This window comes from Mus caroli, unplaced genomic scaffold (assembly GCF_978045245.1).
Source record: "Mus caroli unplaced genomic scaffold, Mus_caroli_1 scaffold_6, whole genome shotgun sequence".
NCBI classification, from domain to species: Eukaryota; Metazoa; Chordata; class Mammalia; order Rodentia; family Muridae; genus Mus; species Mus caroli.
In genome coordinates this window covers 365588-381026 of record NW_028227261.1, presented here as the reverse complement: position 1 = coordinate 381026, position 15439 = coordinate 365588, and the positions used below count along the sequence as shown (strand labels likewise).

General features: G+C 53.4%; 1 protein-coding gene across 1 annotated transcript; it reads left to right on the top strand.

The window, feature by feature from the left end:
* Positions 1-271: 271 nt before the first annotated feature.
* Positions 272-14511, top strand: Acap3 (ArfGAP with coiled-coil, ankyrin repeat and PH domains 3). Its single transcript, XM_021161630.3, has 24 exons — positions 272-435; positions 4099-4156; positions 4570-4689; positions 4886-4939; positions 6004-6062; positions 6557-6740; positions 6941-6985; positions 7071-7166; positions 7270-7344; positions 7986-7997; positions 8647-8759; positions 8848-8899; positions 9105-9205; positions 9278-9389; positions 9631-9839; positions 9933-10002; positions 10111-10205; positions 10283-10485; positions 10721-10828; positions 12068-12166; positions 12253-12488; positions 12665-12774; positions 12863-12973; positions 13068-14511. The coding sequence occupies exons 1-24, from the start codon at positions 389-391 to the stop codon at positions 13213-13215; spliced, it is 2517 nt and encodes an 838-aa protein (XP_021017289.1). The 5' UTR covers positions 272-388; the 3' UTR covers positions 13216-14511.
* The last annotated feature ends 928 nt before the right edge of the window (positions 14512-15439 follow it).

The following is a 15439-nucleotide window of genomic DNA, read 5'->3' as shown; positions in this document are numbered from 1 at the left end:
CGCAGTGATGCCTGAAGTGGGAGAGCCGTGCCCTTCCCTTTCCCGCGACCGAGCCAAACCACTCCGAAGCCCAACTGCCGAGGCCGGCCCAGCTCCCAGACCCCGGTGGCTGAGGACAGAGGGCAGTGACATGCAAGGGGATGCAGCGGCGCTTTTAGCGACGCTCCCCGGAGGTGACAGCGGGTGGTGCAGGCAGAGGCTGACTTTGGCGACGCTCCCCAGCGGTGACAGGCGGGGCGGGGCCGCGGCGCGCCGGCCTCATACCGAGGCGGGCAGGCGGGCGGGCGCGGAGCGCAGCTCAGCGCGGGCGCAACGTACGGTCTACGGGCCGGGGATGCCGCTCGACGCGCCTTGGTCCTCGGTACAGTGAGCACCGCTCACCGCAGCCATGACGGTAGAGTTCGAGGAATGCATCAAGGACTCGCCGCGCTTCAGGTGTGCTGCGGGCCTGGGGTAGGGCGCGGGCGGGGATGGGGAGCCGCCTTTGTGCCGGAGGCGGGCAAGGGGTGTCCAGCATGGTGACCGCTCCAAGTCCACCTGGACGGAGCAGAAGACCTGGCACGAACAAACCGGCGGGAGCCGGAGTCGCGGTCCCCTAGCTGCGCAGCTCCGCCTCCGGCCTCGGGGGACCGGAACAAAAGACTCCCCTGTACTGATCACCTCGCGCGCGGGGGTGAGTGTTCAGACTGCCTTGGGCAGCTGTGTGTCACTGGGCATTTGCGTCCAGTGCCATCTCTAGAACTGTCCACCCTTCTTTGTGTGTATGCTCTGGTGTGCCACAAGTACTGGGCTCCTCCTTGGCCCTGTAGTCCAGTTCTGGCTAGGATTGTCTGGCACCCTGCTTGGTCTCTATCTTGATCCGTATGTCCAGAGAAGTGTATGGGTGCAACCAGCTGGAGCCATCAAGGCCTGAGATAGACACCTTGGGGAGAGTTAACGGATGTATGAGTGACCCAGGAGCCTGAAGGGGTAGAGGCTGTAGGGATGAGGAAGTCGTGTTTAGGTTTCCAGGCCTTTAGGTATGGGCCTTATTCACCTATGGGTTTGTTTCTTTTATTTTTCCTGGAATACACTCATGCACATCTGTGTGAACCACATGGCCACACAGATATACATCTGTTTCATTGAGTGGCATTTGGCAGACAGTAATGGTGTACATCCTATGTGTCATTTGAAATTGCAGACCTTCATGAGGTGTCCCACCTCTGTATGTGCATACACACACACACACACACACACACACGGGGGGGGGGAGCATGTTCTGCCACTCTGCTCCTCCTTTGGTGCACATGAATGTGTGGGTGAGCTGTGATACGGAGTTGGTGTGCTTGATGCATGCACATAGCCTAGTGTGGATGGACACGTGTGTACATCTCTGTGGATTCATGAGCCGTGTTTGCCATGCTACTACTAGACACATGTTAATGTATGAAGGTGTGTGTTTTAGTGTGCACTGTATCCCTGGAACACATGTCTGCATGCCCTGTGCTAATACATGTATGCATGTTTATGTATAAGCATGTTTCATGCCTTTGCACGTGTGAGCTTGACCGAATATGTACATGAGTGCTGGGCTTCTGAAGGCCTACCTCAGCAGTCCAGCTCTTTGCAAAACCACCTTGCAAGATAGTCAGCCAGAAACACCTTGGAGCGTTAGAGTTTGCCAAGAGTGTCCACTGACTATAGGGGGCTTAAAGCAGTCGACTATGCTTTCCTGTTTTCTATTGAGAGGAGTAGTCTGAGAGCCTCTGATACCCCACAGTTCTGCATCCATGCTTGGTAGGAATCTTAGCCAAGGTCTCAGTGCATGGAACTGGGCCCCAGTTGAAGCACTCTCATTTTTGCCCTTACCCCTTTCTGCAAAGCCTTGGCTCTACCCTGCATTGTACAGGGGTTTGGGCCTAAGCAGAAATCCACTCACCTCTAGCCCTTCTTTGCCACAGCCAGCCAGTTGGACTTGTGGGGCTGCAGTAGGTGTGGCAGCTAGCTGCCTAGGCTTAACATCATTTCTTCTGGTGGAGGAGGGGAATGCTGGGGATGATTCTCTGGACATTGGTCTTGGGGTGATGGAACCTGGCTTGGTGGTTTGGGGTGGGCTGTGATTGGATGAGTTTGAAGGGTACCTTGTCTACTCTAAGCTGTTACTGAAGTTATAACTTGATCTTTCTGGCCAAGAACCTTTAGGTGAGGCAGGGTGGGGCTGTCTGAAGGATGTGGAAGTGAGGTGGAGCCTAGACCCAAACCTGGAAACGTTGGTAGTTTTGCTTTGGGACTCTTGGCCTAGAATAAGGGCTTGTGACAGCCTTAGGAATGTCTCATAGTCCCTGAAGCTGTGGGTGGGGGTGCAGGGGAGCCCCGGAAGAGAAGCCAGCCCAGCCTTGGCTGCAAGCCCTTCCCTGGGTGGGGCTTCAAGCGCTGAGTCATGGCTTTGGTGAGGGGGCTCCTCCCCAACCTTCAAGCTGCTGAGGAAGTCCCTGGCTGGCAAAAAATAGGCATAGGGCAGGAGGGGATGCCTCAGGTCCTTGGCTGAGGAAGGGAGTGCTGAGAGACTCCTAGGACAGAATGCTGTCCCCCTTGAGCTTGTACTAACTGCCCACTATGTTCCCCTGTCCCTGTGAATACAAATGCCAGCTCCTGCTGCAGCCCCTCCCAGTTTCTGGCTCCCTGGCCAGCTGCAGCTCTCCATGCAGCTGTCTGGGCTGTCAGGCCTGCTTGGGGAAGCCCTGAATTGGTCTCTCCTAGGCAGATAGTTACATCTGTGTTCTGGAACTTCTGGCTCTCATAGTAGCCAGAATCCTGGAACAGAGCCTCCTGTGGTAGCCTGTGTTAGGCTTAGATAAAGGACGTTCCCTCTCCCCCCCCCCCCCCCCAAGCCGGACAGGCTGTGCAGCACGGTTCACTCCGATGCTGCAGCTCTGTTCCTGTCCCTTCTGTGCTTTAGGATTCACGGTGCCTAAGCCCTTAAGAAGGGATGAGGCCGATGGCCAGGACCTTCGAGGGTTCGTGGCTAGGGCAGCCTGGCCATTTCAGCCCCAGGTTCTAAATGAAACTGTGTTTCAGCCACTATGCTTCTCACGCCCTTTACCCAGGAGAAACTCTAGAACAGGTCTTTCTCCTTTCCTTTCTAAAGAGTCGGGCAGAAAGGGGTAAGGAGCTGCTAGAACTAATTGGTTTCCCCTCTGACACCCAACCCCCAGCCCGTGGAAGTCTTGTTCCTAGAGGTCTGTCTAAACCTTCGGCCTATTTTGTTCCCAAGGTACCTCTTCCCTTGCAGGCCAGATGGGCCTAGCTCACCAGCTGAGCTGGTTGTATGAGGTGGGGGACTGCTGGGAGCCTGCCCTTATTTCCTTATTTCCTGTTCCCAAGTTGGAGTTAGGGGGGGGTGCAGTCACGTGCCTGATCCATCTGCCTTTGGCTTCCGGGGATTCTCCCAGGCTTCTCTTGGTGATGTCATCATTAACTCCTCCCTCCCCAGGGCATCTTCTTTATCAGGCTGGATTGGTGAGAATGAGCTCTAAGGAGACCTGATGATCCATCTCTTCTTCTGACTAGACTGAGCTGAGCTGTATGGAGTCTTGAGGTTGAGAGAGATGGAGTTTGAGGTCTCTTGGCTGATGGTTCATAACCAACTGTTTTAGGGTCATCTAGCTGCAGGCCAAATTGGCCTGCAGTTGAAGCAAAGAAGTAAGGGACCAGGCTCTTTTCAGTGAGAAGGGGCTGTCCAGATGGAGTCAAAGCTCAACTCTGAGCCCCAGAGAGGACTATCATGGGCACCAACACCACATCATGAGACTTCAGCATTATTGTGCTTAGGAAATATGGACATGTTAACCCTTGGCTCATGGGGCATAGTTATACTGTAGTGTGTGTGTATGTGATATCATGTGGTAGCCCATGTGGCAAGAGCGGGTGGCTTCAGCCTGCTCTGGGTAGCTCCAAAGTGCTGGACCTGGGTCCCAGTTATGTCCATCGGGCAGGAAAGGTGTTTACCGCTCTCAGCCTCAGTTTCCTGGAGCCCCATTCTGGCAACAAAACCCCTGGGGGGATGCAACAGAAAATTAAACTCCAACTGATCTAACCACCCAATTCTTGTTGCAGGGCAACTATCGATGAGGTAGAAACAGATGTGGTTGAGATTGAGGCTAAACTGGACAAGGTAAGAGACAGAGCTGGTGGTACATAGAGTGCCCAACACTACTGTGCACACTCCAAGCCCAGCCTGGATGACTATGGGATGACTATGGGATGACTCCAGGTATAGCTGCCTGTGTCTGAGATGCCTATTGGTTGGAAAACAGCTGCTGTGTTTGCTGTGCCTAGTGTGATGGGGAGGGGAACACCAATCTCTCCTTCTAGATGATCCTCTGAATACCATGTAGATGATAGAGTCTGTCCCTAGCCCTGAACTGAAGAGGGGCAGCTATGTCTGGATGTTAATGGGCCTGAGTTAAATTCTGGCTGTTCCTGGCTGAAAGTGTATCCTCTCTGGCCTGGCCTTGTGGCAGATCTGAGTTACCAGCTTGGAGAAACTGTCAGGCCCTCATTTTGCCCATTCTGTCCCACTTGTAGCTGGTCAAACTGTGCAGTGGCATGATCGAAGCCGGCAAAGCCTATGTCACCACCAACAGGCTCTTTGTGAGCGGCGTCCGAGACCTGTCTCAGCAGTGCCAGGGTGACACCGTCATCTCGGTGAGGCACCAGTATGGTGTGGTGGGGGAAGGGAGAAAGCCCCCTAAGGGGTGTCTAGATCATGAGCATTGGGTGGTCTGCGCTCTTCTTCAGTACATCTAACCCTAACCTGTGGGCAGAGAAAGTCTTTAGGGACTTGAAGGAGATACTACCTACATGGTCACCCCATTGTGAACTTCCCCTTACTTTTCTTAAGGAATGTCTGCAGAGGTTTGGAGACAGCCTACAGGAGATGGTCAACTATCACACGGTGAGCCCCATGGGGAACGTGAGGTTTCCACTTCTATCTGAAAATATGCTATGTATCTCAAAGGCTCTGCCTAGACAAGAGTAAAGCTGACTGGTTCTTAGGTAGCATGGCCATGAGTGAGAAAAGCCATGTTCTGCTCTTTAACCTATAGTCATGGTAGCAACCCCAAGTCTATAAATCAGTGTGAGGGATGTTTTGCAGGGGGACTACCATGTCCCCAGCTGTGACCAGACTATGTCCTAAGGCAGAAGAGGCAGTACACAACTTTGACCTGAAATTAGCGGGGTGTGGTAGAGCCTTGGAAGTTTCTTCTTTACCCCAAGTTGGGCAGAGCTTTCCATCCCAGGACAACTTATTTCTGCATGTCAGCCTCACTGCTATCCAGGCAGGGTGTGGTAACCTCATAAGGCCCCAGTGTTGATGTGAGTAGACACATACAACATGCCAAGTCTCAGTGCAGTAGGGGTAGACCATGGCCTGGGAACTAGCATCCCAGACTAAACAAGGAGTCTTCATTTGGCCAGACCAGGGGAATCTCAGAAATTAAACAGCTTGGGATAGTTCATCCTGGCAGCTACCAGTCTGTCTTTCTACCCCTGATCTGGCTCAGCCTTCCTCCATGTGTCATTGTGGGTCAGGAATATGTGTGTGGGCTGATAGGAAATCATGTTAGTTCATCAGTGGTTCCAGTCAACTACTACCTTCCCCAAGCTAGGCCCTATGGGAACTCTCTGCTCTGAGTTCTTCTTGTTGCTGGTAATCAGCCTTGAGGCCACCCATGCAGATATCGAAGGTGGAGTTTAGAAGCCTGCCTGCCATCACATTGGTCTCCAGACTGGCTAAGAGCCAGGTGGGAAGATGAGCAAGTGGCTACAGCTGTTACCTCTGGCCCCCAAGAGGCCACCCTGGTACATGGCAGGCTCTACCTAGTGTTTTCTGTAGAGAGCTGGGGCCCAGGAAGAGATGGGCAGGGATCCCAATTCTCACCTGGTAGGTGATGGGACTTTGTCTTCGGGGCCCTGTTGGTAGTGACCCTACTAACCTTCACTCTGCCTTTATCCCAGATCCTGTTTGACCAGGCACAGAGATCGGTGCGGCAGCAGCTCCACAACTTTGTCAAAGAGTAAGTGACCAGAATCAGAAGCCCCCAGCCCCATAGCCAAGTGCCATGGTGAAAGTTGAATTCCATATTCCATCTTCAGGATAAGAAGGGCAGCAGGTCCTTGGCCAAGGATTCAAGCTGTCAGGGGCCTTTGCCCTCTGACAGGAGGTTCAACCAACAGGGGCAAAGACAGGGAGATGGGATGGACAGGCGAGGGTGGAATTGTAGTTTATCCCCATACCCTAGAGGAGATGCAGGTTGACTGACATTTGGCACATGAACTGGAGTCTAGAGTAGACAGGCTGGTGAGGGGGCTGGCGAATCCTAGAGCAGGGAAGAGGGAAGAAAATGTTTGGTAGAATCCAGGAGAGGGGGATAAGGAAAATGACCCTGCTCAGGAGCCACTGGGGGATATGTGGTAAGAGAGAAAGAGAGAGAGCCCAGAATATCTAAAACATACTATGCACTCCTTTTCTGACCTCTGATTCTTGGCATCTATATTGGCTGGCACCCAGGGATGTGCGGAAGTTCAAAGAGACAAAGAAGCAGTTTGACAAAGTGCGAGAGGACATGGAGTTGTCCTTGGTGAGGAATGCCCAAGCCCCAAGGCACCGGCCCCATGAAGTAGAGGAGGCCACAGGTGCCCTCACTCTCACCCGGAAGTGCTTCCGCCACTTGGCACTGGACTATGTGCTCCAGGTTAGCTGTGGGGCAGCAGAGATGTGACTTGTCCAATGGGTAGGGATGATAACCCAGCAAAGCCTGGAGGTAGGGTAGTCAGTAGGGGGCAGAGGCTTTGAGGGTTTTAGAACTATAAGCGGTCCAGGTGGGTTCTGGAAATGTACAGGCCATAGGCTTCTGGGCCCTGACACCTGCTATGTTTGCTCTTCCTCTGGCAGATCAATGTCCTCCAGGCCAAGAAGAAGTTTGAAATCTTAGATTCTGTGAGTGCTTGTGTTGGGGGATGCCCATGGGCATTGTTTGAGCAGTGGAAGCTCGGTCTTACTTGGGCTCTACTCTCACTCGCAGATGCTGTCTTTCATGCATGCCCAGTACAGCTTCTTCCAGCAGGGATATAGCCTTCTACATCAGCTGGACCCCTACATGAAGAAGCTGGCAACTGAGGTGAGTCTACAGGAGTGGCTCAGTGACTGAGCCTTTGGTGGGGGGCTCCTGGTTGAGGTCTTAGGAAGGGGTCTACTGCCCCCCTGTGATGCTCTCCCCACAGTTGGACCAGCTTGTGATCGACTCTGCAGTGGAAAAGCGAGAGATGGAGCGCAAGCATGCTGCCATCCAGCAACGGGTGAGGCCCTAACTATGGGAGAACGTCATTAAAGGCCATTACTTCACACCTCTGATCTGGGGCACCAGGAGACAGGCCCACAAACTCTACCCTTATTCCCAAGACTAGCCACTTGCTACCTATTAGGCCTTGTAGCAACTGCCAGCTGAATCTGCTCTACTGCAGCAGAGGGAGGGGCTCTGTCTTTAAGGGCATCAATATAGTGAGCCTGATAGATGGAGGGGCTGGAGCTGGGACCTGGAACCTCACTCCTTAGAGCAGTGGTTCTTAGCCTTCCTAATGCTGTAATCCTTTAATACAGTTCCTCATGTTGTGGTGACCCCCAGCCATAACATTATTTCATTGCTACTGTAATTTTGTTATGGATTGTAATTTAAATGTAATGTAAATTATAATATAGACATCTGATATACAAGATATCTGATATGTGACTCCCAAAGAGGTCATGACCCACAGGTTGAGATTAGTTGTTGGCTTTTTCTGGGGCCTTTGCTCAACTGCTGGACAGTGGTCCCAACTACCCTCCCCACAGAGCAGAGATTGGCTGCAGTGGGATAAAAGAACCTAACAGTGTTTGGAAGTAGGGTCATCATTCACTGATTCTCTCTTTCTCTTTTTCCTCCCGCTTGCTTGGGTTTCAGACACTCCTGCAGGTAAGAGAACTGAACTCTGGGTTATACACATGGGGCTATTCAGCCCTCCCCCCCCTTTCTGGGGTGTTTCAGCACCGAGGACACCTCCCTACCTCAGTGTTCCTGCTGCATTTTGGGAGGAACCTGTAGTCCAGCTCCTTGCTGGCACCAGCAAGATAAATCTAGCCAGTCCCCCTACAGAAATGGTGGCAGCTGTGTCTTCCTTCCCCTGCTCGGGCTGAGAGCAGGTGATAAGGTCTTCCTTCTACTGGCCTGGCCTGCCAGACAACAGGACACACAGGACACCCAAGGCTCTCTGGCTTCTGAATGGAGCTCTGTCAGGCAGCTGGAGAAGGTCCAGCTGGCAAAATGCATGAAACACTTAGAATGGCGGGCGGGGGGCAGGGAATGCAGCTTCCTTCCTGATCATAGCCTGCTTGTTCCTACAAGCTTAGTAGTGGGGGATGGAGTACTCAGGACCAGCTGTGAACACAAGGGATCTTCCCATAGTGTCTTTGGACAAAGGGCCTTGCTTGGTCAGGAAATTGTTGTGGTGGACAGAGCTTCCCTGAGCATGTGCCTCACTTTAGCTTTTTGTTTGGGGTGGGCTTGGGAGGAGATGGGTCCTCAAGGATGGGCGCTCCCCAAGGGCCAGCTCTGTCTTCCTTAGGATTTTTCCTATGATGAACCCAAAGTGGAGTTTGATGTGGATGCACCAAGTGGTGTGGTAATGGAGGGCTATCTCTTCAAGAGAGCCAGCAATGCCTTCAAGACATGGAACCGGTAAGGGCCTTCCTCAGACAGGGCTGAGGGCAGACTGGATGTGGAGCCAGCTCTGCCTGACCTCCCGTCTCCCATCCTCCTCACTCAGACGGTGGTTCTCCATTCAAAACAGCCAGCTGGTCTACCAGAAGAAACTCAAGGTATTCTGGGGGACAGGGTCACTTTTGGGCAGACCCCATCCAGACTATGGGCCAGGCTGCTTAGTAGATAATTGGCACAGGGCTGAGGATACAAACAGGCACTGAGTCCAAAAGGTCAGGGGGGCAGGGAGTTTGAGACACATTGCTTGAGTCTAAGATAAAGGAAAAAATGGGTATGAGAGTGACAAGCTTGTACTGCCCACAGGATGCACTGACTGTGGTGGTAGATGACCTACGCCTATGCTCTGTGAAACCATGTGAGGACATTGAACGGAGGTTCTGCTTTGAAGTTGTGTCACCTACCAAGTGAGGAGGCCCAGCCCCAGGAAGGGTTGGGGAAAGCCTTGCTTACCCAGGCTGACCAGCTCCTCCCTACAGGAGCTGTATGCTGCAGGCTGACTCCGAGAAGCTGCGACAGGCTTGGGTTCAAGCTGTGCAGGCTAGCATCGCCTCTGCCTACCGGGAAAGTCCAGATAGCTGCTACAGTGAGGTGCACTGCTTCTCTGCTTCCACATGTGTATATGTACCTCAGAGACAGCTCTTGTAGGCTACATTCATGCTTGTGCAGGCAATTTGTGCATGTGTGTATGTGCAGTGTTTGCATGTGTATACATGCATGCAGATTTGTGTTTGAGGGGCCCTAGCCTGTGCTGACCCTTCTAACTGGGGGTCTTCTGGGGAGTTGAGACAAGCTCCTGAAGGGCTGAGTGGCTCTTCACACCATCCACCAGAGGCTGGACCGTACAGCATCGCCATCAACAAGTAGCATTGATTCCACCACGGACTCTCGGGAGCGTGGAGTCAAGGGCGAGAGCGTGCTGCAGCGTGTGCAGAGTGTGGCTGGCAACAGCCAGTGTGGCGACTGTGGCCAGCCAGATCCCCGCTGGGCCAGCATCAACTTGGGTGTGCTGCTCTGTATTGAGTGCTCAGGCATCCACAGGTAGTCAGTCCTTCTTGACTCTGACTGGACAGGGCTGGCTGAGGTTCTGGATAGAGCCACACTTTGGTCCATTTCTCTCCTCTTTCTGTCTAGGAGCTTGGGTGTCCACTGCTCTAAGGTACGATCCCTGACACTGGATTCCTGGGAGCCAGAGCTACTAAAGGTGTGTGAAAGGCTCTTGAAGATGAAGCCTGCTGGAGCCCCAAGGAGTCATGGGTAGGATTTAGGTCTTTGAACTTGGACTAACATCCACATACACTGTGCCCCACAGCTGATGTGTGAGCTTGGAAACAGCACCATGAACCAGATCTATGAAGCCCAGTGTGAGGGCCCAGGCGTTAGGAAACCCACAGCCAGTAGTTCCAGGTGAGGTTGAGGGCAGCCAGCTTGGCTTTGGGAGTCCCAAGCCTGTGGATGCAGTCTCATGTTCACCTCTGGTCCAGGCAGGACAAAGAGGCATGGATCAAGGACAAATATGTTGAAAAGAAGTTTCTACGGAAGTTGACTTCTGCACCAGCCCGGGAACCTCCAAGACGCTGGAGGGCACAGAAGTGCCAGCGCCCTCACAGCTCCCCCCACGCCCCCACTACCCGCCGCAAGGTCCGGCTTGAGCCCGTCCTGCCCTCCGTCGCTGCTTTGTCCTCAGGTGGGAGGGCTGCCAGAAGCTGCACCTGAGCTCATGTACCTGGGCAGGTTTGGGGATAGGCTCAGTGCAGCCCTGGAAAGAGCCACCAACCCTCAATGTTACGGTGGGGCTGGGTAGGCTGGAAGCAGGGCTTCACAGGGGCACCTTGGAGCTCTGCCTGTCTCAGCACAACCTGAGGTATTTCCCCAATCCTAGCCTCAGTTTCTCCATCTGAACGTGTGCCCTATCCCTGCAGCTGCTACTATGGAGCGCAAGTTCCGCCGAGACTCCCTCTTCTGCCCTGATGAGCTGGACTCCCTCTTCTCCTACTTTGATGCAGGGGCTGCTGGGGCTGGTCCACGCAGTGAGTGCTGTGAGCGAGTCCCTTCCCATGCTCTGTGTCCCCCAAGGGCCATATCCCACCCTCAGCCAAGTAACATGAGAGAAATGACCGGGCTCCTCTACAACTGTAGATGACATTCAAGAACTTGATGAGACAGGACAGGGTGGTGATGCCACAGAGGGTCAAGACTGGAAAAACACCCAAAGGGAAAAAGAAAAAGTTCTCACCTTTTGGGTCTCTACTCCTTTGGGTTCACACATCAGATATCTTGAGTATCAGATATTTACATCATGATTCATAACTAGCAAAATTATAGTTATAAAATAGCAATGAAATAATTTTATAGGTAGGAGAGGTCAGTCACCACAACACGAGGAACTGTATTAAAGGGCTTCAGCATTAGGAATGTTGAGAATCACTGGGGTAGAGTTACCTTGATCACCAATTTGGGGTTGAGCACACAATTGTCAATAATTTGTGGAAGCCAGGCATGATGCATTTACACCTATAACTCAACACTCAGAGGCTGAGACAGGGGGATTGTAATGGATTCAAGGCCGTCCTGTGCTAAATAGTGAATCTGAGGCCATCCTGGGTACATTTGTAAGGTCATCTCTCAGGAAAAAAAAAAGTGTGAAGTGTGACGTGTGTGTGTGTGTGTGTGTGTGTGTGTGTATGTGTGTGTGTGTGTGTGTGTGTGTGTGTTTGTGTGTAAGGAGCAATTGCATGTGCCTGCACTAATGGGATTGGCAGCAGAGGGCGCTGTAGTACCAACCCTAAGTCAGGCCCTATAGCTTCTCCTGCTGCCTGAGTGTAGACCTGGCTTTAAAACCCAGAGGGCAGCCGGGCGTGGTGGCGCACACCTTTAATCCCAGCACTCGGGAGGCAGAGGCAGGCGGATTTCTGAGTTCGAGGCCAGCCTGGTCTATAAAGTGAGTTCCAGGACCAGAGCTACACAGAGAAACCCTGTCTCGAAAAACCACAAAAAAAAAAAAAAAACAAAAAAAAACAAAAAAAAAACCCAGAGGGCTGGGAGGCCACATTCTGGGTTACACTGGGCAGGGTGGGCTTCTCCTGCCCCTCTGAGTTATTGCTTGGTTTTCTCTACTTTCCTTTCAGCCTAGGCAGGTATTTGCAGTAAGGGCTAGTCCCTGAAGGGGAGATTCCAGTAAAGGGTGGGTGGGGCTTCAGCTTTTTCTCCACTGTTCTGGGACACCACCACCCCCAACGCTAAGGGTTCCCTTTCTTGTGGTCCTACAGGTCTAAGCAGTGACAGTGGTCTAGGAGGCAGCTCTGATGGCAGTTCAGATGTTCTTGCCTTCGGCACAGGCTCAGTGGTGGACAGTGTCACCGAGGAAGGTGGGTGTGTGCCTCTCTGCCTCCATATAGCCCACCATGCCAACACCCTTGAGGGTTTCAGTTCCCTGTCCTTCACCCTCCCACAGAGGGTGCCGAGTCCGAGGAGTCCAGCAGTGAGGTCGATGGAGAAGCAGAGGCCTGGAGCTTGGCAGATGTGCGTGAGCTGCATCCTGGGCTGCTGCATCCTGGGCTGCTGGCACATCAAGCAGCTCGTACCCGTGACCTCCCAGCACTGGCTGCAGCGCTGGCCCATGGAGCTGAAGTCAACTGGGCTGATGCAGCAGATGAGGGCAAGACCCCATTGGTGCAGGCTGTGCTAGGGGTGAGCACAGGCAGGGCTTGTATGAAGAACAAGACTGCATACCTACGTGTGCATTTTATTGTTCTAGATAGAGATCAGGATTGTTCCTGTTTGGGGGTGCTCATGGCAGGAGGTCAGGGTTCATAGGCCCTACCAGTGTCCTTTCTTAGTTCAGTCTAATTTCCCTGGCTCTCCAGGGCTCCTTGATTGTCTGTGAGTTCCTTCTGCAAAACGGAGCTGATGTGAACCAAAGAGACAGCCTTGGCCGGGCCCCCTTGCACCATGCTACACTCTTGGGCCGTACTGGGTGAGTTTTTTGGGTCTCTCTTGTGTTACTGTCCCTCACCTCCAACCCATTCCAATAAGCTCCTCTACCCCACCCCACCCCACCCCAGCCAGGTCTGTCTGTTCCTGAAGCGGGGGGCTGACCAGCATGCCCTGGACCAGGAGCAGCAGGACCCACTGACCATCGCAGTTCAAGCAGCGAATGCTGACATTGTCACATTGTGAGTCTGGCAGGGTCCTGGGGGGCACAGTCGCTTGAAAAGAGACAGAGACTGTGTGGGGATAGAATCACCTTACACTGTTCCCCAACCCCAGGCTTCGCCTGGCCCGCATGGCTGAGGAGATGAGAGAAGCTGAGGCGCCCCCTGGTCAGCCAGGACCCCTGCCAGGCAGCAGTCCTACAGAGCTGCAGTACCGCCGGTGCATCCAGGAGTTCATTGGCCTCCACTTGGAGGAAAGCTAGGACCTGAAAGGCCGGGCAGCTGCGGGATCCCTACCCTGACCCCAGCCTACCCGGCCCAGAAATCTTGCATGTCCCTGAAGACCCTAGCCCCTCATCTAGCCACAGCCCTGCCTGTGACAACTGTGGGCTCATCCCAACAGCCCAGGACCCTGGTCTTCCTGGAGTCCTCACTCTCCTGCTTTTCCCTCCTTCCGGCTGCTCTGATGCTCAGCCAGAAGACAGGAACCCAAGCACTACATCTTTTGAAGCCTCACACTTGTGGGTGCTGCATCTCGTCTGGTGCCCCTCATTTCACCTGGGGGAACCTGTCTTCAGGTGGTCCTTCCTTCGGGGGCCTGGGCTGTCCATGATGTCACCCTGTGCCCCACTGCCCTCAGGGCCTGTTTCAACTTGTGCCCCTATGTTTACTGCCCCCAAACCCTGGCCTGCTAGCTAGGTCCTTCCTCCAGCCTAGGGCTGGTGGCTGGCCACCAGCACCTTCCCTGGCAGGATTGGCAGCCCACCCAGGGACTCACCCTGAGTACCTTGCTCAGTGACCCCAGCATCTGGGTTGGGCTTTGATGGTGCTGGGAGGTGGAGCTTTGGCCCAGGTCTTCCACCCAGCCTGGACGCAGGCGTCCCAAAGCCACGTGGCTGGCCACTTGGGTCCTTGTGCCTGAGGGCTCAAGTCCACCCCTGCCTCCTCCAGAGGCACTGTCTGGTTTACCTGGGCCAGCGCCCATGCCTAAAGCAGCTGGTACTCTCCACCCTGTGCCCAGTGTTCTTTGTTACTGACTGAGAGGATTTTCTACAACAACCTCATTCTGACTTTGTCTGCGTCTTTTTTCTGTGGACGCTCAAGGACCATCCTGATCCCAGCTCTGCCTGCTGCTGGGGAGGCCCACATAGATTTCCCCCCTGCCCTGCCCCCAAGCTTCACTCCTTGGGCTGGGCCTCTGATAGGTCCAGTGGTCCCTTATGTGGGGGGCCCACCAATGCCTTCAATTTCTTTCTTTCTGGAGGAGTCCCAGGACAGAGGCTGGGCCCCTCTGCATACTATGGGGCCCTTGGCTAGGTCAAGGGCACTCAGCTGGTCACTATGCAAACACTGCCCTGGGAGCATCCATGGACAGTAATGTAGGCACTGGATCAGGGCCTCTGACTCCCTTGCTTGATGGCTGTGGCCCTAAAGAGCAGAATCAGCTTCTTCCTCCTGCTTGAGCTCTGCCCACCACCTACCCTGCCACCTTTGGGCTGGCAGGACCCCACTCCTTCCTGCTCTGATCACACTCACTTAATAAATCTCTGCCGCTTGCGCCCGCTGCCTGCTCATTGCCGTACCAAGCCTCGCTTGGCTCTGTCTCAGCTGAATGTTTGTCTGGGCACAGCCTGAAGCAGAGTCCCGACGTTGTCCCTTCCCAAGAGGATAAAACCCAGACAAGCGAACAGGGGCCTGGCCCTTTGAGAAAAACTGACAACTGACATTCTCCGCTCCTGTTCTCTGTTTTCTCCTCTCTCTCTGCCTTTCCCTGAATTCGACTCTATCCGCTGAAAGGGATCAGGAGGAACGCACTCAGCAAGAATAGCTGGGGCTCACATTCCCTGCTCTGACCCACTGTCCCTTACCGGCAGTGTATCTGCTGAGCTCTGATCCAAGGTGTCACTGAGGTACATTCTGAGGTTTGTAGCTTACCCTGATATAGGTGGCTGTATGTGCGAGACATCAGTCGAAAATGACTGATTATATCGCAGAGCAGCCCAAGGTCAGCAGATGTCTTGGCCTGGCTTTACTTTTTTATTCCTGCCTCAAAACCAATTCAGGCTCTGTTTGATTGTGTGTGTGTGTGTGCAACATATACAGACAAATGTGATATCAAACAGACTCCCCTGTGTAGAAGTACCTCTTCACACAAATGAACATGAATGGATACATGCTCATATCCAGAAATTTCAAGTATAGAGACGGGAAACTTCACAGCCCTTTCTTGGGATTCCCCTCAACCCTAGGGACCATCACCTGGTAGGACAGGTGGGTAAATAGCGTCCCTGGCATGTTGGATATACTTAGTTTCTGCATGGGTCAGATGTTACTGCTTTCTGGGCCCTCAAATTGCTAGTCCGGCTCACTCAGGGAAACTAGGGAGCCCACTGCTGCTACAGCTCCCAAAATTATGCTGAGGGAATGGATGGCACTACTGGGTTAGTTCAGTTGTTAGCTCTGGGGATGGTGGTATAAACCTTTAAT

Excerpts from the sequence above, each read along its gene's own strand:
- Acap3 (XM_021161630.3), top strand. The coding sequence starts at position 389 with ATGACGGTAGAGTTCGAGGAATGCATCAAGGACTCGCCGCGCTTCAG. Across the intron at positions 4,940-6,003 it reads AGATGGTCAACTATCACACG|ATCCTGTTTGACCAGGCACA; the intron begins GTGAGCCCCATG and ends CCTTTATCCCAG. Across the intron at positions 6,741-6,940 it reads CACTGGACTATGTGCTCCAG|ATCAATGTCCTCCAGGCCAA; the intron begins GTTAGCTGTGGG and ends TTCCTCTGGCAG.